Source organism: Stegostoma tigrinum, chromosome 5 (assembly GCF_030684315.1).
Source record: "Stegostoma tigrinum isolate sSteTig4 chromosome 5, sSteTig4.hap1, whole genome shotgun sequence".
Taxonomy (NCBI): domain Eukaryota; kingdom Metazoa; phylum Chordata; class Chondrichthyes; order Orectolobiformes; family Stegostomatidae; genus Stegostoma; species Stegostoma tigrinum.
This window is the reverse complement of record NC_081358.1, coordinates 61,835,836-61,862,872: the sequence shown is the minus strand read 5'-3', so window position 1 is coordinate 61,862,872 and position 27,037 is coordinate 61,835,836. Positions and strand designations below refer to the sequence as shown.

Here is a 27,037-nt window from a genome sequence, read left to right as displayed (position 1 = left end):
GGTACTTGTGCATTGAACACAGAAAGCTAGCATACAGATGCAGCAGATAAACAGGAAGACTAATGGAATGTTGGCCCTTAGTTCAAGGGGCTGGAGTAGAAGAGTAGTGGCCTTACTGCATCAGTACAAAGAGCTAGTGAGATCACATGAGTACAGTGAGTAAATTTAGTCCTCTTACCTAAGGAAAGATATTATTTCATTGGGGGCAGTTTGAACAATATTCACCAGGGTGACACCTGATATGGAATGGATGGATGTCTTTTGATTCCGTGGAAGGATTGTCTTTTGACAAAAAGGCTAAACACATTGAAACTCTAATCACTGCAGATCAGAAGAATGAGAGGTGATCTCATTGAAGCACACAGGATACTTAAGTCACTTGACAGGGTAAATTATCAAGAAGATGGCCCCCCTCATGGGAGACTCTAGGACCTAAGGGCATAGTCTCAAAATAAAGGGTGCCAATTTAAGACTGAGGTGAGGACGAATTTCTGCTCAAATGTTTCAGTCTTTAGAACTCCTTGCCACAGAGAACTACAAGGGCAGAGCCCTCGTGTATATTTAAGGCTGGGATAGATAAATAGATTCTTGATCAGTAGGAGAATCAAGGGTTACACATTAAATTGAATGGAAGTGGATGTGGGAAATGTCAGATCAGTCGTGACCCTGTTGAACAGTGGAGTATGCTCCAGCGCCAAATGGTCCACTCCTGTTCCTGTTTCATGTAGTTGTACAAAATATAGTTACCATCTTTCACACAGCTGTTAAACAGCCATCAATGCACCGACAGAGACTATTTTCACTTGAAATATTTGATGTTGTTTGAAAATTAATATTCAAATCATTTCATTGCATTGCAGTGATTCAGAGTGATTTCAGCAGCATCACTGATGGAAGTAGCGTTAAAAAAATGTTTTTTTTGAGATTCAGTGTGCACTTGCATTTGAGTGTATTGTACTTCCAAAGCACTGTAAAACAAGATTTTATAAGCTGTTTCCAGATAATGAAGATGTTTTTCACTATATACTTAACGATTAATAAGACAGATTGTTTCATCCATGCTCACATAAATTAGTAGCTTGGGGAGTGGACACAAATGAGAAAGTCACCTCCATCAGTAACCACGAGCAACCTTACTGTTAGATGTGCATAATCAACAGCTTATTGCTACCATACTGATTGCTGCCAGATAATTGCCCGTGATAATATTCCATTACAGATATGTTGAAGCAGTCAAGTTGTTAATTTGTGTTTTTATTTGGAGGACTTGGGAGAACTTGCAAACAGTCTGAATCTTTTTCTCTTTCAGCACTGTGGTAAAATGGATGAGAATAGATTTGTAGCGGTGACCAGCACTAATGCAGCAAAGGTCTTTAACTTATATCCTAAAAAAGGAATAGTAGCCAAAGGCTCTGATGCTGATATTGTAATCTGGGACCCACATGCTGTCAGGTAAAGTGTCTGACTCAAGGAAAGCACCAATTTTGTTATCTAAAGATATTTAAATGGGAATCAGTGTCCAATACACGCATTTATGCCTAAAATAGGTACAAACTTCTTGATTTAGTATTGAGACAGCCTACAGCAATTCTGTACAGATTTTGGTTCCAGTATTATGTTTACTGTGACTCTTTTTTTTAAACATGGATGCTTAAATCTTAAATTACTTGAAGATCGTAAAAAAGGCTAATATCTGTTGAAAGGCCCCATGGAAAATTTATTTTCCTATGAATGGGGCTCTGCTGCTTCAAACTCTTCACACGCCTCAACTCACTGACAAATGCTTTTTGCTTAAAATATTTGGCAGTTGTGGAAGTATGTATAAAAACATACTAAATTACATTACAGAAAGAAGTCATTTGGCATACTGTTGAGTCAAAGAATTTCTTCTCTTAATATCTTGATTATAAATGTGTGACCTCTGGCTATTGACACTGATCCAGGAAACATACCTTATTTATCTAATCCATAAAACCCCTCATTATCATGAAGTAAGTCACCACTTAACCATATCCCTTTCAAGAAGAACAGATTGAGAGTATTCAATCTTTCGTTCCTGAAACTCACCCCTGACAAACTTAGATGTACAGAATCAGCAGTTTAACGTTAGTTTTCTTCTGTCTCCTTTCAAAGGTCCATGCATCATCCTGGAATGTGATACCCAGAACTAGCCAACACAATGAGCCAGTAATTTTTAAAGTTCCAACATGATCACTGCTTTATTCCCTTTCTCTAGTTATGAACCCAAGTAGCCAACATGTTTTTTTAAAAAGTACATGCTTCTAAGATGCTGCTTGGCCTGCTGTATTCATCCAGCTCCACACATTGTTATCTAGGATTCTCCAGCATCTGCAGTTCCCATTATCGCTAATCAAATTATTTGACACTTTTAAAAAATATGTATCTACATATTACACATATTTTTAGCATAATTCTAAGTTTGTACTGTTTGTTAATTTTGATACACATCCAAATTTCTTTTCATACACCCGTTCTATTTTAAACTAACTATCCATTTTGTCAACCTTTGTAAGTGTAGGCAGAGTTGCACAAGTAGAAGATTGGAAAGCTCAGAGAGAGGTTGTTGGGAGGAGGTAGGGAATGACAAGGCCAAAATGTATCAGGTTGAATAGGAGAGATTAGTGAACAGATATTTGAACAGAATAGGACATGACCAGAGTTTTGGCTCAACGGTAGTTATGAGGAGGCAGGCCAGAATTTGAGACTGGGGATAAAGGCATGGATATGTACTGCAAAGGATGGGATGGTGCTGAGGTGTGATTTTATCATATTAAAAATATGCTGTCCTTTTAAAGGCAAAGATTTGGAGCTCCAAATTTGACATCCATGTCAAAAGAGAACTCAGCTAGTCTGAATCCCTGAAACAAGAAGGTAAACTGATGATAAGAGAAGAGTTTTAAATGTGTTCTGAACACAATGGATCAAGGTTAACCCAGGGGGATATTGTGGCTTCTACAAGACTGGATGTCATCTAACTACTCAGTTGTTAGCTGGTGGAGAGATCAAAACTAGTGATAAAGTGGTCAGTCCAGGTGATGTTGGTCAATATTTTTGGACATTACTAAGTGCCAGCTCGTTTGAGGAAGAACAAAGAGCCAAGGCTGGACATATGGGAACTTTGAAGTATCAGCATACGAATGGGATATAAAGCCATAGTTGGAGACAGTTTGTTTACATTTTGATTAGCTGACACAATAATATAGAACTTCGAACTAATTATTAAACCCTCCCTTTTCTGCAATAATTGGTGAGTTAAATGTTTAGTCTGTTGCTAACTTATAGACTTGTTTGATTTTTGTTTATTAGTGGTGCATTTTTCAGCTCCACTGTTGTTTTTATTTGATCTTTTCATTACAAACAGGACTATTTCAGCTAAAACACATCACCAGCTAGTAGACTTCAACATTTTTGAAGGCATGGTGTGCCATGGGGTCCCTTTGGTTACTATTTCACGAGGTAAAATAGTGTATGAAGATGGAATTTTGCATGTTGTGCCAGGGAACGGGAAATATATTCCACGACAACCCTTTGCAGACTATGTCTTCAAGAGAATCAAACAGCGTGATGAGGTAAGTGTTTGCTCTAGCCTGTAACTGAGTCATTTCTCAGATATTGTTTCTCTACTAACACCTACATAGTGTTATACAGCATGGAAACAGACCGTTCAGTCCAACTTGTCCATGCTGACCAGCCATCCTAAACTGATGTAGTCTCATTTGCCAATATTTGCCCATATGCCTCTAAAACCTTCCTATTCATGTACCCATCCAGACGCCTTTTAAGTGTCTTAATTGTACCCGCCCCCATTCCGCCAGCTTGTTCCATACATGCATTGCCCTCTGTGTGAAAAAGTTGCGCGTCAGATCTATTTTAAATCTTTTCCCTCTCACGTTAAACCTTTGCACTCTAATTTGGACCCTCCTGCCCTCTGGAAAAGACCTTAGCTATTTACCCTATCCATGCCCCTCATAATTTTATAAACCTCCATAGCGTCACCCCTCAGCCTCCACTCCAGGGGAAGAAAACCCAACCTAATAAGCGTCTTCCTATAGCTCAAACCCTCCAATCCTGGCAACATCCCTGTAAATCTTTTCTGAATCCTTTCAACTTTAACAACATCCTTCCTATAGCAGGGAGACCACAGTTTAACGTAGCATTCTAAAAGTGGCCTCACTAATGTCCTGTACAACTCGACGCACTGACCAATGAAGGCAAGCATTCCAAGCTGCCTTCGTTATCCTGTCTACTGTGACTCCACCTTCAAGGGACCATGCATTCACACCCCAAGATTTCTTTGTTCGGCAGCATTCCCCAGGGTTTTACCATTAAGTGTAAAAGCCCTGCCCTGTATTGCCTACCAAAATGCACTTATTTAAATTAAACGCCATTTGCCATTCCTTGGTCTATTGGCCCATCTGTAAAGGCTCTGATGTACTCAGATAACCTTAACTCAGAGGTAACAAGAGCTGCAGATGTTGGAGTCAGAGGCAACACAGTGGGGAACAAAAACAAAGTTGTTGGAAAAGCTCAGCAGGTCTGGCAGCATCTGTGAAAGAAAAAACAGAGTTAACATTTCAGGTCTGCTGACCCTTCCTCAGAACTTATAGTGGCTGGGAAAACATCAGTTTATATGCAGAAAATAGGGAGGTGGGTGATGTACTACTAGTTCTGAGGAAGGGCCATCAGACCCGAAATGTAAACTCTGTTTTTGACCCCACAGATGCTGCCAGACCTGCTAATCTTTCCCAGCAACTTCTTGTTGCTGTTACAGCATCTGCAGTTCTTTTGGGTTTTTAACAGTACAGTAGAGAGCTGGAGGAACACAGCGTCAGAGAAGCAGGAAAGTTGACATTTCTGAAGAAGGGTCCCAACCCAAAACATCAACTTTCCTGCTCCTCTGATGTTGCCTGGCCTGCTGTGTTCTTCCAGCTGCACACTGTTGTCTCTAACCTTCTTAAAATTCCACTACATCACCAATTTTTGGTGTCATCTGCTAACTTACTGACCATACAGGTTTATACTCTTCAGTCATTTTCTAGCTTTCATTCCTTCTTGTGCTGTATCTTTCTCTTTGAGTTAATGTAGCTTTAGCTGTTGGTATTAACTGAAAGTGTTTATGTATAGCTTCTGATTTGAAATTGATTGCTTCAGGCTGTTTGATAAAATTGTTTTCAAATGCTTGAAAATGTAATATATGGTGAAATGACGTATTGGTTTTGATTCCTGGGTTTGGAGTGCATGTGGGAGGGGGTGCAGGATGTGATGTGAAACAGATATCAGGTGTTACTTCCTTTAAAAGAAAGGAAAGTGGTTAGTAGTGGCCCCAGCTTTTCTTCCTTTCCCTTGCCAGATGTTATTTAATTGTTTTAAACAAAATGGGAATAGGATACCCAGTGCTGAATTTGACTGGGTTGGTCCATAAGTCAACAATTATTATAGAGGGAAGAAGAATACAAAAATAAATTACCTGTCTCATTAAAAACTAAATCTATTGAACCCCTGTAAAAAATCCACATTTCTAAGCCTTTCTTTTAAACTTTCTATTAAGCAGGTAAACATTCTCCAATTATGCTCATGTTTGATTGCTTGTGTTACATTGCTGTTTGCACAACTTACAGGTCTCAAGTGCTTTAAACCTGAGAGCAGTGATTAGTAATAGTGTAAAAAGTCCAGTAGCGATTATTTTAGACCAACATTTTCCATTCTTATTGCTTTGGACTATTTTTAGCAATTGGTTCAGTGAAATCTGTTATTCAGTTGACACGACAGTTTAATCTGAACAGTGATTCAAATGTGCTACTTGCTATGGTCAGTCACACAGTTCAATTGAAGAAGCGTATTGTTTCCCAGCAATGAGGGGAAGCATCAAGTACCGCAGCACCACATACATAATTGAGGCAGCAAAAACCTTATTGCTGTAATAATGTTCTTTTGCTTTCAGGCCAATCTGAAGTTTGGATTACTGTTCTTCCAACCTAATAAATTTGTACCTCACACTCCATCTTAAATATTATAATTTGAACATTAATAACAATGAATTAGACTCTGCAAGAAAGTACATTTGTTTTATCTCCCAGTACTAACTTGTTGCAGAGTGAATTTGTAGTTATTTTAAATCAGCCTCTTCTGATATGTTGTGTCACATACCTAGGCAAGTCAGACTTGACCCCAGACCTCCTGGCCCACAGGTAGGAGCACTGCCACCATGCCATTACAGTCCTCAGGGTGAGTTTGTACTGATATATTGCTGTCCAAACACTTTCCACAAGTTGTAAAAGACAACTGCTAATAGGGTGCTCAGTCAATTAGGGCTGATTATGATATGTTATCCCTTCACTTTTGGAGTTCAGTGGAAGTTTCATCTCCCTGCCAGCTGTAAGCATGCTATGTACACAAGTAAATAGGTTATAAAGAAAGTGTATGGCATGCTAGCCTTTACTGCTCAGGGAATTAAGTATAAGATTCAGGATGTCATGTAATAGTTGAATAAGACTTTGGTTAGGCCACATATAGAGTATTGCATTCAGTTCTGGTTGCTGCTTTACAGGAAGGATGTGGAGGCTTTGGAGAGGGTGCAGAAGAGGTTTACCAAGATCCAGCCTAGATTACAGGATATGAGCTATAAGGAGTGGCTAGACAAACTCAGGTTGTTTTCTCTGGAGTGGCAGATGCTGAGGGAGATTTGATGGCAGTCTATAAAATTATGAGATGCATAGATACGGTTGACAGTCAGAATCTTTCTCCCAGATTTGAAATGCCTAGTACCAGAGGGCATGTATATAAGAAGATGGGGGACACTCAAAAGAGATGTGAGGAGCAATCTTTTTTTTAACACAGCATGGTAGGAGTCTAGAACGTGTTGCCAAGGGTGGTGGTGGAGGCAGATACACTAGGGGCATTTAAGGAACTTGTGGAAAAGTTCATAATTATGCAAGCAATGGAGAGATATAGATCATGGGCAGGCAGAAGGGATTAGTTCAATTTGGCATCATGTTTGGCACTTTATCATGGACCAAAGGGTCCATTTCTGTGCTGTACTGTTCAACGTTCAATGTACTTTTGAAACCACAGCCCAAAAATTATCCTTTATCTTGGCATAAAATGGCAGTCTTAGACCATGCCTTAACTTCATAGCTTTGTCCCACACAGCTTACCCAGCTGAAATCAGGCAAGTGTGCAATGAAAATGAGGCAAGACACTAATCCTGCTGCCATCTCAGTTTGAAACTGGTCTTTTCAGTAGACCAGCGAAGCTGCTGCAAGAAGCAAAGAGATTGTAGTGGTGAACAAGAGTATAGGGATAGGTGAAGGCCGGAGAAGGCCCTGTAAAAGATTTTTCAAGAAAAAAAATTGAATTTTGGCAGTTTCCAAATGGGCCAAGAGTAGCAGACCTCAAATCTCTTTGTTCCTATACTATCCCCCAGATTTACCAAAACATCCTATCCTTATTTCCTCTCCAGGTTGCCTCAAAGGATCCCCTCAACTAACAACTAGGGAGTATTCTGCAATCTCCTGCTGTCGATCCATGTTTGCCTGTCTGCAGACCAAGTGATGAACTACCTATTTTCAAACCAAATCCTAGAAACACTTATTTATGAAGCTTGGGCATTACAATTGATGAGATCTGATCCTTCATTCTACTATCTGCATTGCAGCTTCTTTACACCATACCTGCTTGCGTACCATTAAAATCAGACCTTTAAAGCAGTGCTTTGCAAACATTTTCCTCCTATGGTGCCATTTTGAAGCTTGAAAATATTTGTGATTTGTGAGAATCAGGACAGATGTTAGAATTTGATCAGAGCTCCATGAAAGCATTGTAGCGTCAGAGCTGGTGACCGCAAAATTTTAGCTAGGAATTGCAACAATGGCCACAGCCACTTTGATCCATTGTATTTGGGAGTGATTGATGCAATTAAGTAGAAAAGAATGTTACACTCTGCAGCATTAATATCCTTTACCTTAGTGAAGGGTCATTGGACCCAAAACATTAATTTTGCTTTTTCCTTCACAGCTGCTGCCAAACCTACTGACCTTTTCAAGCAACTTTGTTTTTATTCTTGATTTACAAAATCCGAGTTTTTTTGGTTTTTATTGACCGCAAAATTCCTCTCTTTTGTTAAAGCTTTAAAACAAGTAAGTATGCTGCTGTCAGAATTGAACCAAATTAATTGGTATTGTTAGGTTTGTCAGCCAACACCAGTACAGAGAGAGGCATATCAAGGAGAAGTAATGCCACCGTGTCTAACTACCACATCCCAGCATGGTGGAAGAGACCTGCATCAGTGAAGGTTTAACCTTTCTGGTATGTATGACCAGTTTATGGTTTGAAATGTTTAACATGGTAATTCTCAAATGTTCTTGATGTCTTGATTACAAAGAACTCATGTCAAAGTAATTATAATTTGGGTTGGCATTTTGTCATTGGAATATACATCAGGGTGAACTAGTTGTTGGAATGAGACCCAACTTATGAAAGAAAGTAGCTCGGATGGTTCGTTCACAATGCTGTTAATCAGGAATTTCTAGACAGCCACCAATGCTACAGTTTGGATCTTATGTTTAGCTGCGGCACACAGAAGTTTTGACAGGCTTGCTCATTTAAAGGGCTGCAGTCTTGAGTAGACTCTACGCTGATGAGGAGCGCATCTAAATGTATCAGCCCTTATACTGACGTGAATATTTCCCATAAACCCAGATTAACAAGCTGATATACGCTGCAGAGACCTTCAGTGGGGGCTCCCCTAGATCCTACTCATGCAAACTTCAACATTTGAGTGGAAGTGAGGCCCCTTAGAAATTGTAAAGCTTTGAATTAGAAGAACAAAGAAAATTACAGCGTAAGAACAGGACCTGCGGCCCTCCAAGCCTGCACCGATCGAGATCCTCTGTCTAAACCTGTCATCTATTTTCTAAGAGTTTGTATCCCTTTGCTCCCTACCCATCCATGTACCTGTCCAGATACATCTTAAAAGACACTAACGTGTCTGCGTCTACCACCTCCGCTGGCAACGTGTTCCAGGCACCCACCACCTCCTGCGTAAAGAACTTACTACACATAGCACCCATAAACTTTCCTCCTCTCACTTTGAACTCATGACCCCTAGTAATTGAGTCCCCAACTCTGGGAAAAAGCTTCTTGCTACCCACCTTGTCTTTACCCCTCATGATTTTGCAGACATCAATCAGGTCCCCCCTCAATATCTGTCTTTCTAATGAAAATAATCCTAATCTACTCAACCTCTCTTCATTGCTAGCACCCTCCATACCAGGGAACATCCTGGTGAACCTCTTCTGCACTCTCTCCAAAGCATCCACATCCTTTTGGTAATGTGGTGACCAGAACTGTACACAGTCTTCTAACTGTGGCCTAACCAAAGTCTTATATAACTGTAACATGACCTGCCAACTCTTGTACTCAATATCCTGTCTGATGAAGGAAAGCATGCTGTTTGACCACTCTATTGACCTGCGTTGCCACCCTCAGGGAACAATGGACCTGAACACCCAGATCTCTCTGTACATCAGTTTTCTCCAGGACTTTTCCATTTACTGTATAGTTCGCTCTTGAATTAGATCTTCCAAAATGCATCTCACCGGAATGAACTCCATCTGCTATTTATCTGCCCAACTCTCCAATCTATCTATATTCTGCTGTAATCTCTAACAGTCCCCTTCACTTTCCACCAATCTTACTGTCATCTATAAACTTGGTAATCAGACCACCTATACCTTCCTTCAAATCATTTACATATACCACAAACAACAGTGGTCCCAGCACAGATTCCTGTGGAACACCACTGGTCATAGGTCTCCAATTTGAAAAACTCCCTTCCACTACTACTCTCTGTCTCCTGTTACCTAGCCAGTTTTTTTGTCCATCTAGCTAGCACATGCTGGACACCATGCGACTTCACTTTCTCCATCAGCCTGCCATGGGGAACCTTATCAGACACCTTACTGAAGTCCATGTATGTCACATCTACAGCCTTTCCCTCATCAATCAACTTTGTCACGTCCTCAAAGAATTCTATTAAGTTGGTAAGACATGACCTTCCCTGCACAAAACCATGGTGTCTATCACTGATAAGCCCATTTTCGTCTAAATGGGAATAGATCCTATCCCTCAGTATCTTCTCCAGCAGCTTCCCTACACAGACGTCAGGCTCACCAGTCGATAATTACCTGGATTATCCCTGCTACCTTTCTTAAATGGACACCGTTAGCAATTCTCCCGTCCTCCGTGACCTCACCCATGTTGAAGGATGCTGCAAAGATATCTGGTAAGGCCCCCCGCTAAGAATGTCACCCATTTTCTCTGACTCAAACGCCTAACTTTCCTTCTTTGTCCTTAAGTGGACCAATCCTTTCTCTTGTTACCCTCTTGCTCTTTATGTATGAATAAAAGGCTTTGGGATTTTCCTTAACCATGTTTGCTAAAGATAGCTTTTATTCATAGAGGGATTGAGTTCCAGAACCAAGAGGTTATGCTGCAGCTGTACAAAACTCTGGTGCGGCCGCACTTGGAGTATTGTGTACAGTTCTGGTCAGCGCATTATAAGATGGATGTGGAAGCTTTGGAAAGGGTGCAGAGGAGATTTACTAGGATGTTGCCTGGTATGGAGGGAAGGTCTTACAAGGAAAGGCTGAGGGACTTGAGGCTGTTTTCGTTAGAGAGAAGGAGGTTGAGAGGTGACTTAATTGAAACATATAAAATAATCAGAGGGTTAGATAGGGTGGATAGGGAGAGCCTTTTTCCTAGGATGGTGACGGCGAGCACGAGGGGGCATAGCTTTAAATTGAGGGGTGAAAAATATAGGACAGATGCCAGAGGTGGTTTCTTTACTCAGATAGTAGTAAGGGAATGGCACGCTTTGCCTGCAACAGTAGTAGATTTGCCTACATTTAAGTCGTCATTGGATAAGCATATGGACGTACATTGAATAGTGTAGGTTAGATGGGCTTGAGATTGGTATGACAGGTCGGCACAACATCGAGGGCCAAAGGGCCTGTACTGTGCTGTAATGTTCTATGTTCCATATCTCATGTCCCATTTTAGCCCTCTTAATTCCTCGTTTCAGATTGGCCCTCCATTCCCGATATTCTTCCAAAGCTTTGTCTGTCTTCAGTTGCCTAGACCTTATGTATGCTTCCTTTGTCCTCTTAGCTAGTCTCACAATTTCACCTGTCATCCATGGTTCGCTAATCTTGCCACTTCTATCCCTCAGTGTCACAGGAACATGTGTCTCCTGCACGCTAATCAACCTATCTTTAAGAGCCTCCCACATATCAAATATGGATTTACCTTCAAACAATTTCTCCCACTCTACACTCCCCAGATCCTGCCAAATTTTGGCACAGTTGGCCTTCCCCCAGTTTAGAACTCTTCCTTTCGGACCACTGTCATCTTTGTCCATGAATATTGTAAAATTTACGGAATTGTGGTCACTATTTCCAAAGTAGTCCCCTCCTGTAATTTCAACCACCTGGCCGGGCTCATTACCCAACACCAGGTCCAGTATGGCCCCTTCCCGAGTTGGGCTACATACATACTGCTCTAGAAAACTCTCCTGGATGTTCCTTACAAATTCTGCTCCATCTTGACCCCTAATACTAAGTGAATCCCAGTCAATGATCGGAAAATTAAAATATCCCATCACCACCATCCTGTTGCTCCTCCACCTTTCCATAATCTCTTTACATATTTGTACCTCTATCTCACAGTCGTTGTTGTGAGGCCTGTAGTACAGCCCCAACATTGTTACTGTACCCTTCCTATTTCTGAGTTCTGCCCATATTACTTCACTGCTCGAGTCCTCCATAGCGCCCTCCTTCCATACAGCTGTGATATCGTCCTGGACCAGTAATGCAACTCCCCCACCCCTTTTACCCCCCTCTCTATCCCGCCTGAAGCATCAATATCCTGGGACATGTAATTGCCAATCATGCCCTTCCCTCAACTAAGGCTCAGTAATAGCAATAACATTATACTCCCAGGTACCGATCCAAGCCCTAAGTTCATCTGCCTGATCTACTACACTTCTCACATTAAAACAAATGCACCTCAGACCACCTGTCCCTTCGTGTTCACCATCTGTTCCCTGCCTACTCTCCCCTTTAGTCATGAATAGTCTTAAATAGAACATTACAGCACAGTACAGGCCCTTCGGCCCTTGATGTTGTGCCGACCTGTCATACCGATCTCAAGCCCATCTAACCTACACTATTCCATGTACGTCCATATGCTTATCCAATGACGACTTAAATGTACCTAAAGTTGGAGAATCTACTACCATTGCAGGCAAAGCGTTCCATTCCCTTACTACTCTCTGAGTAAAGAAACTACCTCTGACATCTGTCCAATATCTTTCACCCCTCAATTTAAAGCTATACCCCCTCGTGCTCGCCGTCACCATCCTAGGAAAAAGGCTCTCCCTATCCACCCTATCTAACCCTCTGATTATTTATCATGCTGCCTTCATTATCTAGTTCCCTACAGGCTTTAGTTACTATCTCCTTTCTGCCCAACATTTGGTTCCTATCCCCCTGCCATGTTAGTTTAAACCCTCCGTCACAAGCATTAGCAAAAGCACCCCCAAGGACATTGGTTCCAGTCCGGCCCAGGTGTAGACCATCCAATTTGTAATAGCCCCACCTTCCCCAGAACCAGTCCCAATGTCCCAAAAATCTGAACTCCTCCCTTCTGCACCATCTCTCAAGCCACTCATTCATCCTGGCTATTCTTTCATTTCTGCTCTGACTAGCACATGGCACTGGTAGCAGTCCTGAGATTACTACCGTTGAGGTCCTACTTTTTAGCTTGGCTCCGAACTCCCTAAATTCTGCTTGTAGGACCTCATCCCATTTTCTGTCTATATCATTGATGCCTATATGAACCACAACAACTGGCTGTTCGCCCTCCCCTTTCAGAATGTTCTGCAGCCGATCTGAAACATCCCTGACCCGTGCACCTGGGAGGCAACAAGATATTTCAGAAACCTCTCCCCCTCCCCCTTTTCAGATGAAGGGTCTAGACCCAAACTGTCAGCTTTTGTGCTCCTGAGAGGCTGCTTGGCCTGCTGTGTTCATCCAGCTCCACACTGTTATTTTGGATTCTCCAGCGTCTGCAGTTCCCATTATCTCTGATACCATTCGGGAGTCTCGTTTTCGACCACAGAACCGCCTATCTACTCCCCCTACAATTGAATCCCCAACGACTATAGCCCTTCCACTCTTTTTCCCGACCCTCTGTACAGCAGAGCCGGCCACGGTGCTATGAACTTGGCTACTGCTGCCTTCCCCTGGTGAGCCATCTTCCCCAATAGTATCCAAAACGGTATGCTTCTTTTGGAGGGAGATGACCGCAGGGGACACCTGCACTGCCCTCCTGCTCTTTCTCTGCCTTTTGGTGACCCATTCCCTTTCTCCTTCAGCAATCCTAATCTGCGGTGTGACCAATTTACTAAACGTGCTATCCACGACCCCCTCAGCATCGCATATGCTCCAAAGTGAGTCCATCTGCAGCTCCATAGCCATCATGCAGCCTAACAAGAGCTGCAGCTGGACACAATTCCTGCACATGAAGGAGTCAGGGACATCAGCCGTGTCGCTGAGCTCCCACGTTGAGCAAGAGAAGCATAACACGAGTCTGAGATCTCCTGCCGGTTTTACTCTTAAGCTTAACTTAGATAAGTGAAAAAGGAAGGAAAAACATTTTTACCAATCACACGATATATAAAAATATAAAAATAGAAAGTAGTTGACAATAAACCTAGGCTTATAAAATTGCCACCTATGGCTCCATCTTAGATGCAAAGGTATCTAGGTAAAGATTATTTTCCTAATTCTACCCTAAGAAAAAAATAAAATGTCCAGCTTTACAGACCTCCACGGCATTTTAGGCACAATAAGTATCTAGGTGCAAAATCTTAGGAATAAATTAGAAGAATAAGGAAATAAAAAGAGTTTTGAATTTTAAAAAGTAAATAGATTGTAAAATGTTTACAAATATTCCAAGCAGAGAAGATGGAGCAGACAAACCTGGGCCAGGCCTCATCACCAGTCTGCGCCGGGCCTTGCCTCCTCTCAGCTATTGGAATTGAATCTTCAAAACCTTAGCACTCATTTGTGTGTTTGAAACATGTTTCCAATGACCCTATTTTTACTCTTAGGTCATGATATCAAGGACATGGAACAAAGATAGGTAAATGGAAGTGAGGTACAGAGCAAGCATGATCTGATTGAGTGGAGGAGCAGACCTAAGAGACATGTTGGCCTTTTCCTGTTCCTTCATTTTTTTTCCCTCCTTTTTCTCCTATCGCTGCCAATTCTTACATCGGTTGGTTTCTTAAAATCATTTTGTATTTGTTGTAAAAGTCTCAGTAAATATGTTGGTGAAATAGCCAAATATCATGATAGCCAAGCCCAATCTTGTTCTTGTACGTTCTGGTCTCATGTCTGCCAGTAGGAGTCATGGCTATCAGAATTAGGAATTCTGTTTCCCTTCTACCTTGCCAATCCAAAAAATAATCAGCTAACTATACCAACAAGATATTGAGTCTGGGACTGTTCTGGGCCAAATCACCTAGGGCTATACTGTATATCATCAAGCAGTTTCTGTTAATATGTGAATGACTACCTGCAAACAGGTATCGACAAGAGGGAGAGATGAATCTGGCATTGAGCATCAATATCAATTGATAGAACAATCAATCAGTCTTGCATATTGCTACCATTTCCATTAAATCTCTTCATTCAATGAAAGCAACAAAGTACAAGTAAAGCACCAGAACTGTTATAGATGATAAACATGTTAAAATTAAATATATCTAAATTTGAACTGTATTTAAGACCATAAGAGCTAAGAACAGGAGTAAGCAGCAGCCCCATGAACCTGCTGTGATAGTTGATACAATCATGGCTGATGTCATTTTGGTTTCAATTCCACTTTCCTGCCCAATCTTCATAAACTTGCAGCCCATCACTACTTAAAAAATTTATTCAATATCCACTGCACTCTGCCATAGGGAATTCCATAGTCATGACCCTTTGAGAGAATTAATTTTGCTTCATCTGTTTTAAATTGGCTACGTCTTATTCTGAAACTATGACCTATGATTCTAGATTGCCCTACATGAGGAAGCATCCTTTTTACATCGACTTTGTCAATTCTCTTTAACATCCTCCATGTTCTATCTTAAATACCTTGATTAGATAGCCTCTCATTCTTCTGAACTGATGTAAGCCTAAACTGCTCAATCTGTCTTCATAAGACAAATCCCTCATCTCTGGAATCAAAGTGCTACCTCACTAATATAATAAAATGTGAGGCTGGATGAACACAGCAGGCCCAGCAGCATCTCAGGAGCACAAAAGCTGACGTTTCGGGCCTAGACCCTTCATCAGAGAGGGGGATGGGGTGAGGGTTCTGGAATAGAGAGGGGAAGGTGGACCGAAGATGGAGAGAAAAGAAGATAGGTTGAGAGGAGAGTATAGGTGGGGAGGTAGGGAGGGGATAGGTCAGTCCAGGGAAGACGGACAGGTCAAGGAGGTGGGATGAGGTTAGTAGGTAGCGGGGGGTGCGGCTTGGGGTGGGAGGAAGGGATGGGTGAGAGGAAGGACAGGTTAGGGAGGCAGAGACAGGTTGGACTGGTTTTGGGATGCAGTGGGTGGAGGGGAAGAGCTGGGCTAGTTGTGTGGTGCAGTGGGGGGAGGGGACGAACTGGGCTGGTTTAGGGATGCGGTGGGGGAAAGGGAGATTTTGAAGCTGGTGAAGTCCACATTGATACCATTGGGCTGCAGGGTTCCCAAGCGGAATATGAGTTGCTGTTCCTGCAACCTTCAGATGGCATAATTGTGGCACTGCAGGAGGCCCATGATGGACATGTCATCTAAAGAACGGGAGGGGGAGTGGAAATGGTTTGCGACTGGGAGGTACAGTTGTTTATTGCGAACCGAGCGGAGGTGTTCTGCAAAGCGGTCCCCAAGCCTCCGCTTGGTTTCCCCAGTGTAGAGGAAGCCACACCGGGTACAGTGGATGCAGTATACCACATTGGCAGATGTGCAGGTGAACCTCTGCTTAATGTGGAAAGTCATCTTGGGGCCTGGGATAGGGGTGAGGGAGGAAGTGTGGGGGCAAGTGTAGCATTTCCTGCGGTTGCAGGGGAAGGTGCCAGGTGTGGTGGGGTTGGAGGGCAGTGTGGAGCGAACAAGGGAGTCACGGAGAGATTGGTCTCTCCGGAAAGCAGACGGGTGGGGATGGAAAAATGTCTTGGGTGGTGGGGTCGGATTGTAGATGGCGAAAGTGTCGGAGGATGACGCGTTGTATCCGGAGGTTGGTGGGGTGGTGTGTGAGAACGAGGGGGATCCTCTTTGGGCGGTTGTGGCGGGGGCGGGGTGTGAGGGATGTGTTGCGGGAAATGCGGGAGACACGGGAGACACAGTCAAGGGCGTTCTCAACCACTGTGGGGGAAAAGTTGCGGTCCTTGAAGAACTTGGACATCTGGGATGTGCGGGAGTGGAATGTCTTGTCGTGGGAGCAGATGCGGCGGAGGCGGAGGAATTGGGAATAGGGGATGGAGTTTTTGCAGGAGGGTGGGTGGGAGGAGGTGTATTTTAGGTAGCTGTGGGAGTCGGTGGGCTTGAAATGGACATCAGTTACAAGCTGGTTGCCTGAGATGGAGACTGAGAGATCCAGGAAGGTGAGGGATGTGCTGGAGATGGCCCAGGTGAACTGAAGGTTGGGGTGGAAGGTGTTGGTGAAGTGGATGAACTGTTCGAGCTCCTCTGGGGAGCAAGAGGTGGCGCCGATACAGTCATCAATGTAACGGAGGAAGAAATCTCACTAATGCCTTGTACAATTATAGCAACATTTCCCTACATTTATATTGTACTCCTTTAGCAATAAATGCCAAACCTCCATTTGCCTTCCTTATTACCTACTGTACCCACATGCTAGTTTTCTGTGATTCATACATAAGGATCCCTACATCCCTCAGCACCCTAAAGTTTCCCTCTAATTAGACAGTAGATTGTCTTTCTATTCCTCTGATCAAAATGGATAACCTTACACTTTTCCCTGTTAAACTGAATCTGCCAAATTTTGGCCATTCACCTAACCTATCCATATCAATCCAATGCAATACAGCAGAAAAACTGGCCCTTCAGCCCACCAAACCTGCGCCGATTCCTATTCCTTATTTACTTTCACCACTTCTTTCCATATGCTGTTTCTAACCCTCTGTCTGCCTCTCTTTCACGTGCCTATCAAGACACGCCTTAAATGTTGTTAACATGCATACTTTCACCACCTTCACTGGTAGTGTGATGCAGGCACCCAGCAACCTCATTGTGAAGAATTTCCCCACACTTATCCCCTAAACCTTCTCCCTCTCACACTGAACCTGTGCCCTCTTGTAGTTGACCTATTCACCCTGGGAAAAAGCCTCTGCCTAACCACCTATCTATGCCTCTGATTGATAGATTTTGTAGACATCTTATCAGGTTGTCCTTCAGCCTCTGACTTCCTAGGGAAAACAATCCAGGTCTATCCAACTATTTCCATAACCACACTTCCCTTCTTCCAGCCTCCACCACCCCAACCCCCTCGTCCTCAAGACCAGGCAACATCCTGGTAAGCTCTCTGTACCCACTCCAAAATGTTCATGTCCTTCTACTTGTGTGGACTGCACGCTTTATTCCAAACATCACCTGATTAAAGTTTTATGCAGCTGTAACATAACCTGCCAACTTTTATATTTGATGTGCTTGCCAATGAATGCAAATGTGCTGTACGCCTTCTTGACCAACTTATCCAACTGTACTGCCACTTTCAGGGATCTGTGGACCTGTATACTCAAATCCTTGCCGATGTAAATGTTTCTAAGAGCTTTACCATTTACTGCATAGTTTGCATTTGAATTTGATTTTCTGAAATGGAAACCTTGTATTTGTCTGGATTAAACACCATCTACTAATTTTGGTGTTGCCTGCAAACTTACTAATCATACCATCTATATTTTCTTCCAAATCATTTATATGTATCTATTTATAAATTTCTTTGTCTTCATTGCGGCTATTTAACTGATGCGCAGTAGATACAGAGTACCATTTATGGGCAAGGCTTAGAAGTCAGTGATGATTTTAATGTATTCAAAACTTATTTGCATTTTACATAAGAAATACAGGCTGAGTGGAATGCTGGTTATCCATGAGATCAAAGAGCTTTTCTACGGCTTTTTCTCCCCAGGTAAGCCTGCTTATAAAGAATCTTCAGAACGGTAAAGAAGACATGACATTGCACCTTTCAACGGCAAGTTATACTACGTTTCTGAGCAGCTTGTTTAATCTGAAGATGTCTTGCTCTCAGAATTTTACTCAATTACATGAAAAGTATTCACAAGAATCATATCAGCCTTTTGTAAATTACTGCACATAATTAACAGAATAGTAATAGTCGACTTAAAGGCTAAATTCTGAGGGGAAGTGCATACGCTAGACTTGTATTCTCTGGAATATAAAAAATTAAGGGTGATCTAAATTGAAGTATTTGACATGATTAAGAGTTTTATGATGGATAGAGAGAAGTTACTATCTCTGGTAGAAATGTCAAGAATAGTTAATATAATATTTTAACCTTAGAATTTAGAGCTGAGCTGTTTAAGGGGATGCCAGAACGTGGCTCTTACCACAAAAGATAGTAGAAATCTGGAAATCTGACTTAATCTTTCTCCAGCCATAGACAAATTGAAAATTGCAAAAGTACGAGGCCAGAGAACCAAAATGGATATGAATCGTAATCTCTATAAATGATAGATTGATATGGTCTATGGACATCGTACGTGGAGCCCAGACTGTTCGACAAACACAGCTCCCTATGGAACCCCGATCTCATATTTAGAAAAGACCAGAAGATCGCGGTCGTAGATGTCACAGTGCGGTACGAGAATGACAGTAAAGCACTGGAAACAGCATAGCGTGAGAAAAAGGAAAAGTATAAACACCTAAATGCCGAGGTCACGGAATTGACGGGAGGCGTGGTGCCCAGATACTTTGGCTTCGTGATGGGCGCATGAGGCAAGTGGCTGGAAATGATAACCACCTCATGAAATTCCTCGGCATCGAGAGATATGACACGTTCGCCCAAAAGACCTCTAGACTCACTTTGTCACTGACATTCGAACTCTTACAACTCTTCAGTGACAAGTGAGCGAAAACCGCAAACGTTGAGGTAAGATCCTCCACCGAGACATAATACCGACAAATTTGCCAGTAACATCAGTAGGGCCCCGCTGATAATGACGACGACAACCAGCCTCATATAACACCAGTATCACCTGGTCCTTGGTGTGTGGTGATGCTAGAGAGTACACAAACATCGATAAGCGATGTAAAGACTCGGAAAAGGCACTCCCCGGAGTGTAGAGCTCTGTAGAGTCTAGGCCCGAAACGTCAGCTTTTGTGCTCCTGAGATGCTGCTGGGCCTGCTGTGTTCATCCAGCCTCACATTTCATTAAAGTGAACCTGTAATGTCCTCTGTCAGTATGAAAACGTCACTGCTGCTATAACAAAATAATTAGATGAATGTGATTTTTTAAAAAATTATGATATAACAATTAGAATCAAAGAACCCCTACAGTGTGGGAGCAGACCATTTGGCTCATCATGTCCACTCTGACCCACAATTTTAATTTAGAAATGTTCATGCTCTTTTAGTGGAGGGAACATTTTGAGAGAGCCCTGTCAGATTAACAGTCCCTACGGTCTTGCATATGAACAAATGCTGTTAGTGCACGGAGAATGCAACTAGTATTTTTCTTTGCATCAACAAACAGGTATGCAAATTTAAGCAACATGTGACCTTATCTGAATAATCTATTATTTTTGTGGGGCTTTTTTAATATAAATTTAGTGTGAAAATTTAAATGACCAAGTGTTTAATGTGATAACACAGCAGGCTTGTCTGATTATGGATTGCCTCAATCGTAAATAGCCAAAACATTAAAATAAAGCATGATGATTAGTAAGTAAACAGGTTTTACTTCCCTTTAGTGCTGTAGAACATTAGTTCATGTGCCAATCTTGACAAGACCTAAACATAGGACCAAAAATAGACTATTTGGCCTTTACCACCTGTGCTGCCATTCATTATGATCATGTTACATTAGACTCCAACTTCACTTTACCATATCCCTTTATCTTGTGACCAAAGATTGGTCTATCCCAACCTAAATATAATTAATGAATGAGTATCCACAACCCTCCTTGGGTGGATAGTGTTTGATTAATTCATCTGATTCCCCTGCTGTTTCTATATTGTCCTATATTATTGTAATTCTGTTCATCAAAAATTTTTGAATTGTCAGCATGAAATCTCTTTCCCCCAGTCTTTTAAACAACACATTTGAGATCAAAACTGGAAAAAAATTCATTTCATTTGCTTTTTATTAAGGTGTCTGGTAGGAGTTTTTTTTTAGTTTTATTTTTTATCTTAACTCTCTATTTCAAGAAGAAGAAAGCCATTCTTAAGTCCAGAATTGTAGAATGAGTACATCACAGAAGGCCATAATTTGGTCTGCAGTGCCCATGATGCAGCACATTTGCCTAGTCCCGGTTCCATGCCTTCTTGTACCCTTTCACATCTTTTTGTTTTCCTTTTCAGACAATCCAATTCCCCTTTGAAAGCCTCAATTCATCCAGTTTCTATTACATTATCAGACAATGCATTCCAGACCCTAGCCATTTACTGAGAAAGATTGTCTCCTCATGCTTCCTTTAGCCAATCACTTTAAGTCTGTGCCTGTAGTTCTCAGTTCTTTCACATTTAAGAAGTTACTTCACCTTAACTACACTGTCCAGATATCTCGTGAATTTGAAAACAACTGTCAGATCTCCTTTTAAATTATCATTTACCCAAGAAAAACAATCCCAACTTCTCTGGTGTATCTATGCTACTGTAGTTCCTTATCCCCTTGGGTGAATCTTTTCTACACCACCCCCCCTTAATGCCTTCACATCCTTCCTAAAGTCTGGTATCCAGAACTGGATGTATTATTCCAGTTAAGACCAAACATGTTTAAACACTAATAACTGCCATGTTTTTGTAATAAAACCACACTGCAGATACTGGATATCTGCACTACAAACAGCAAGTGCCAGAAATACTCGGATTTGTCAATATGCTACCAGACCTGCCGAGTATGTCTAGCACTTTTTTTGATTAGTGCTGCTATGGGAAATGCTTAGGATGCCCTATGCTTCACTGACTGCACTTTCAACCTGTTCTGTCACCTTTAATGATTTATCCACGTGTACGTTCTAGCCCTGCTCCTGTAACTACATTGGAATTTCATATTGTGCCTGTTTATCCTTACAACCAAAAGAACCACTTCACACTTCTCTGCCACCAATCCATCGATGTCCTTTTTTTAAGTTCTATGCTATCCTCTGCATCAAATTCCTTTTGAGAGTCCTTATGTACAATAAGAACAGCATTACCCTCATCCGTCCTCTCTACCTCAAAATCTCAAGCAAGTTCATTAAACATGATTTACTATTAAACCCATGCTGGCTTTTCTTTATTAACCCACATTCATCCAAGTGACTTTTAATTTTGTCTTGAATTGTCATTTCTACAAGTTTTCCCATTTCCAAATAAACTAGCCTCGGCTTATTTTTCAATTTTTTTGAAGAACGTAAGGTTTGCAATTCTTCAGTCCTTTGTTGTCCCCTGGAGTCTAAAGAAGACTGAAAATAATATTCAATACATTTGCAATTTCCTCTAATTTTCCCAGATTATCATTGCCTGGATTTCATCTGGTCTGGAGCCTACTAATTTCAGACTAGCTCTATTGGTTTGACCTCCTCTTTCGCTATGACTTGGTCGATATTTTCCTTGGTGAAGTCAAATGAAAAATATTAGTTGAATATGTCAGCTGTACCCCTTGCCTCCAAGTGTAAAATCTCTTTTTCAGTCCCTAACTGGCCCCGTTACTCTTTTTTTGCTATTTATGTCTACAAGACTTCTGGATTCCCTTTCATGTTAGTTCTAAGTCTCTTCTCACACTTCCTCTTTGCTTCCCTCATTTGCTTTTACAATTCCCCTGTAAACTTTCCATATTCAGTCTCGTCCTAAATTGTATTGTCCACCTGGCATATGTTATTGGCACACCCTTTCTGCCTTATACTCTGTCTTGCAGGGGAATCTGGATTTGTTTACTCTCCCTTTAGGAAGCCGTCGTATACTCTGATCATTAAAGAGTATCACAATAAATGTTGTTTTTTAAAATAAAATTGTCCTTGCTGAGAGCATTCACCACATGACTTATCTATTTTGTTCATCAGCCTGTGAATCCTTCCACAACTTGATTATCTTATCTACATAAAAACCAGAACAACAATATTTTAAAACTCCAGTATGGAAATGGCAACAAACTAAATTTAAACTTGACAATTTCTTAACCTTTTACTCCTATTACTCCTGCTCGATTCACATATGCTTTAGAATCTTTGCATAAACACCATCTGTCCAAAAAAACCATTGAGGGTAGGTCAATTTAAAATTGCAAAACAGAGGTCAGTGATTATTTTCAGTTGGGGGTCAGGAATTGATTTCAGAATGAAGGCACTTAGGTGGAGAAAGAAATTATGAATCAGGCACAATCTCACTAAACAAAAGGACATGAGCAAAATATACCAGTCTTAGTTGTATGTTCCTGTCCCTGCTTTACATACGGTAGAGAAAGTGTTATAAATGTCTGTTTATGATCAGTTGATAATTCCCATAAAATTACACCCCATTTCCCCCTACCCTTGTCCCGTGGCAGTAGTTTGAGACTATTAACATCATTGCACTGGCTAGGAGCAACTAAATCAGCAAAGAAGTGATCAAATCTGTGGCTTTTTTCTCATCTTTACGGCTAAATACTATATACCCTGCAGAACCACCAGCGAATGTTTACTCTTAATTTGCAATGTGTGTAAATGGGTAGAAAGACATGACCCCTGTTTTAAACATAGAACACTACAACCCTTTGGCCCTCGATGTTGTGCTGACCTTTGAAACAAAACTGAAGCCCATCTAACCCACACTATTCCATTATCATCCATATGTTTATCCAATGACCATTTAAATGCCCTTAAACTTGACGAGCATACTACTATTGCAGACAGGGCATTCCATGCCCTTACTGCTCTGAGTAAAGAACCTACCTCTGACATCTGTTCTATAACTATCACCCCTCAAATTAAAGCTATGTTCCTTCATGCTAGCCATCTGCATCTGAGGAAAAAGGCTCTCGCTGTCCATCGTGTCTAATCCTCTGATCAACTTGTATGTCTCTATCAGGTCACCTCTTAACCACCTTCTCTCTAATGAAAACAGCCTTGAGTCCCTCAGCCTTTCCTCACAAGACCTTCTCTCCATACCAGGCAACATCCTGGTAAATCTCCTCTGCACCGTTTCCAAAGCTTCCGCATCATTCCTATAATGCGGCAACTGGAACTGTACGCAATACTCCAAGTACGGCCGTACCAGAGTTTTGTACAGCTATAAACATGACCTCGTGGCTCTGAAACGCAATCCTTCTACCAATAAAACCTAACACACCATACACCTTCTTAACAACCCTGTCAGCATGGTTGGCAACTTTCAGGGATTTATGTACATGGAAACCGAGATCTCTCTGCTCAGCCACGCTACCAAGAATCTTACCACTAGCCCAGTACTCTGTGTTCCTGTTACTTCTTCCAAAGTGAACCACCTCACACTTTTCTGTATTAAACTCCATTTGCCACCTCTCAGCCCATCTCTGCAGCTTATCTGTGTCCCTCTGGAACTTGCAACATTCTTCCACACTATCCACAACTTCACCGACGTTAGTGTCATCCACAAATTTACTAACCCATCCTGCTATGCAGTCATCCAGGTCATTTATAAAATGACAAACAGCAGTGGCCCCAAAACAGATCCTTGTGGTACACCACTAGTAACTGAACTCCAGGATGAATATTCCCTAACAACCACCACCCTCTGTATTCTTCCAACTAGCCAATTTTTGATCCAAGTTGCTAAATCACCCTCAATCCCATGACTCCGTATTTTATGCAATAGCCCACCATGGGGAACTTTATCAAGTGCTTCACCGAAATCCGTATACACCACATAAGCCATCTTGCCCTCATCCACTTGTTTAGTCACCTTCTCAAAGAACTCAATAAGGTTTATGAGGCACGACCTACCCTTCACAAAACCATGTTGACTATCCCTAATCAAATTATTCCTTTCTAGACGATTATAAATCCTAACTCTTATAATCCTTTCCAACATTTTACCCACAAACAAAGTAAGGTTCACTGGTCTGTAATTACCAGCATTGTCCCTCCTCCCCTTCTTGAACAAGGGGACAACATTTGCTATCCTCCAGTCTTCTGGCACTATTCCTGAAGATAATGACGACATAAAGATCAAAGCCAAAGGCTATGCAATCTCCTCCCTAGCTTCTCAGAGAATCCTAGGATACATTCCATCTGGCCCAGGGACTTATCTATTTTCACACCTTCCAGAATTGCTAACACCACCTCCTTGTGAACCTCAATCCCATCTAGTCTAATAGCCTGTATCTCAGTATTCTCCTTGACAACATTGTCTTTTACCTGTGTGAGTACTGACAAAAAAAAAATTCATTTAGCAACTCTCCTATCTCTTCAGACTCCATGCACAACTTCCCACTACTGTCCTTGACTAGCCCTAATCTTACTCTAGTCGTTCTTTTGTTCCTGACATACCTATAGAAAGCTTTAGGGTTTTCCTTGATCCTACCTGCCAAAGACTTCTCAAGTGCCCTAACTGAGCCTTCACGCCTCATCTTTACATAAGCCTCTGTCTTCCTCTTGACAAGAGATTCAACTTCTTTAGTAAACCACGGTTCCCTTGTTCGACCACATCCTCCCTGCTTGAAAGGTACATGCTTATCAAGGATGCGCATTAGCTGTTCCTTTAACAAGCTTCACATTTCAGTTGTGCCCAACCCCTGTAGTTTCCTTCCCCATCCTATGCATCCTAAATCTTGCCTAATTGCCCCATAATTACCTTTCCCCCAGCTATAACTCTTGCCCTGCAGTATATACCTATCCCTTTCCATTGTTAAAGTAAACATAGAAAAGTACAGCACTGTACAGGCCCTTCGGCCCACGATGTTGTGCCGTGGAATAATCCGAATCCAAAAATAAAGTAACCTAACCTACATTCCCCTCAATTCACTGCTGTCCATGGGCATGTCCAGCAGTTGCTTAAATGTCACTAATGACTCCACTTCCACGACTACCAGCAGCAAACTATTCCATGCACTAAATGTAACCAAACTAACTGTGGTCACTATCACTGAAGTGCACACCTACCTCCAAATCTAACACCTGGCCTGGTTCATTATCCAAATCCAAAGTGGCCTAACCTCATGTTGGCCTATCTAAATACTTTGTCAGGAAACCCTCCTGCACACATTGGACAAAAACTGACCCATCTAAGTTACACGACCTATAGCGTTTCCAAACAATATTTGGAAAATTGAAGGCCCTCATAACAACTACTTTGTTACCTTCGCTCCTATCCAGAATCATCTTGGAAATCCTTCCCTCTACATCTCTGGAACTTCTTGGAGGCCTGTAGAAAATTCCCAACAGGGTGACCTCCCCTTTCCTGTTTCTAACCTCAGCCCATACTACCTCAGTAAACAAGTTCTCATCAAACATCCTTTCTCTCACCCTAATACTGTCCTTGACTAATAATACCACACCTCCTGCTCTTTTACCACCTTCCCTGATTTTACTGAAATATCTAAACCCTGGAACCAGCAACAACCATTCCTGTCCTTGCTCTATCCATGTCTCCAAGATGGCCACAGCATCAGAGCCCCAGGTACCAATCCATGCTGCAAGTTCACCCCCCTTATTCCGGATGCTCCTGGCATTGAAGTAGACACACTTCAAACCACCATATTGGCCTCTGGTTCAGGTGTAGATCATCGCTTTTGTAGAGGCCCCACCTACCCCAAAATGAGCCCCAATTATCCAGGTATCTGAATCCCTCCCTCCTGCACCATCCCTAAGACTAGATCTGATTTAAGACTAGATAAAATCTCATGATCAGCCAAACAAGGAATTTAAATTCTGGTATATATCCTCAGCAGTTCTCAATTACTTTGGACCATTTATGGTTGAAAGGATTTTTCAATATCAGAAATACTACAACAGCAATAGCTTTCTGTATTTAAAATAGGATGCATAACCTATGTATTTTGCAGCCTTGGTGATGTCAAATTTAGTTATCAAACTGAAATTGTTAAAATTAAATTACATAAGACACTTGAGAAAAATTATGACACATGATCAAAATCAGGGGCTATGTTTGGTGAACTTAAAATATCAATAAAGACTTTTAAAATGTATAAAGCTCACTTTGCCTCCTCGCTTTTATTTTAAGAGAAATTTTGAAATGTCCCAAATCTTTTTACTTGAGCTCATAACAGATTGTATTTTTCCTGACAGTTTCCTTATTCCCTATTGATTACAATTAACAATTTTAGTAGTAACTTGTTAACGGTAGCAAGACACTTTATTTTGGCAGTATTGTAGTCTTTGAATTCCACAGATCGACAATTGCAATCCACATCAATTTAGAATACACAATATAGGTGAAGTATTAAACTGCTGCTAAACGTCTGGAAATCATTTGCAAGTGTTTAAGTATAAATAGCCCAATGTACTTCCAGAGCCTTTATAGATTCATAGCACACTTTATTTCCTCCGTGGGCATGAGGGTCATAGAATTTGCCTGTGCCCAGACCATTGAGACATCGTCATATTGCCTTCTCGTTTACATCATTGTGTTCAACTGAACACAGTCAGCACATCTGGATACCTGAATGCTCAAGAGGCGACCAGCATTGTGCATAGCTAGAACATGTTCTGGCTACCCCAAAGCCAGTATGAAGAAGTTATAAAAGTTATAGAGTTGTACAGCA

At 41.6% G+C, this 27,037-nt stretch overlaps 1 protein-coding gene across 1 annotated transcript in view; it reads left to right on the top strand.

The window, feature by feature from the left end:
* Window positions 1-25,360, top strand: part of dpys (dihydropyrimidinase) — an 80,968-nt gene extending 55,608 nt beyond the window's left edge. Inside the window, exons 7-10 of the mRNA XM_048529702.2 lie at window positions 1,310-1,452; window positions 3,383-3,590; window positions 8,205-8,325; window positions 18,268-25,360. Of these exons, the coding sequence (XP_048385659.1) occupies window positions 1,310-1,452; window positions 3,383-3,590; window positions 8,205-8,309 (456 nt within the window). The 3' untranslated portion in view covers window positions 8,310-8,325; window positions 18,268-25,360. The remainder of the gene's footprint in view (window positions 1-1,309; window positions 1,453-3,382; window positions 3,591-8,204; window positions 8,326-18,267) is intronic.
* The last annotated feature ends 1,677 nt before the right edge of the window (window positions 25,361-27,037 follow it).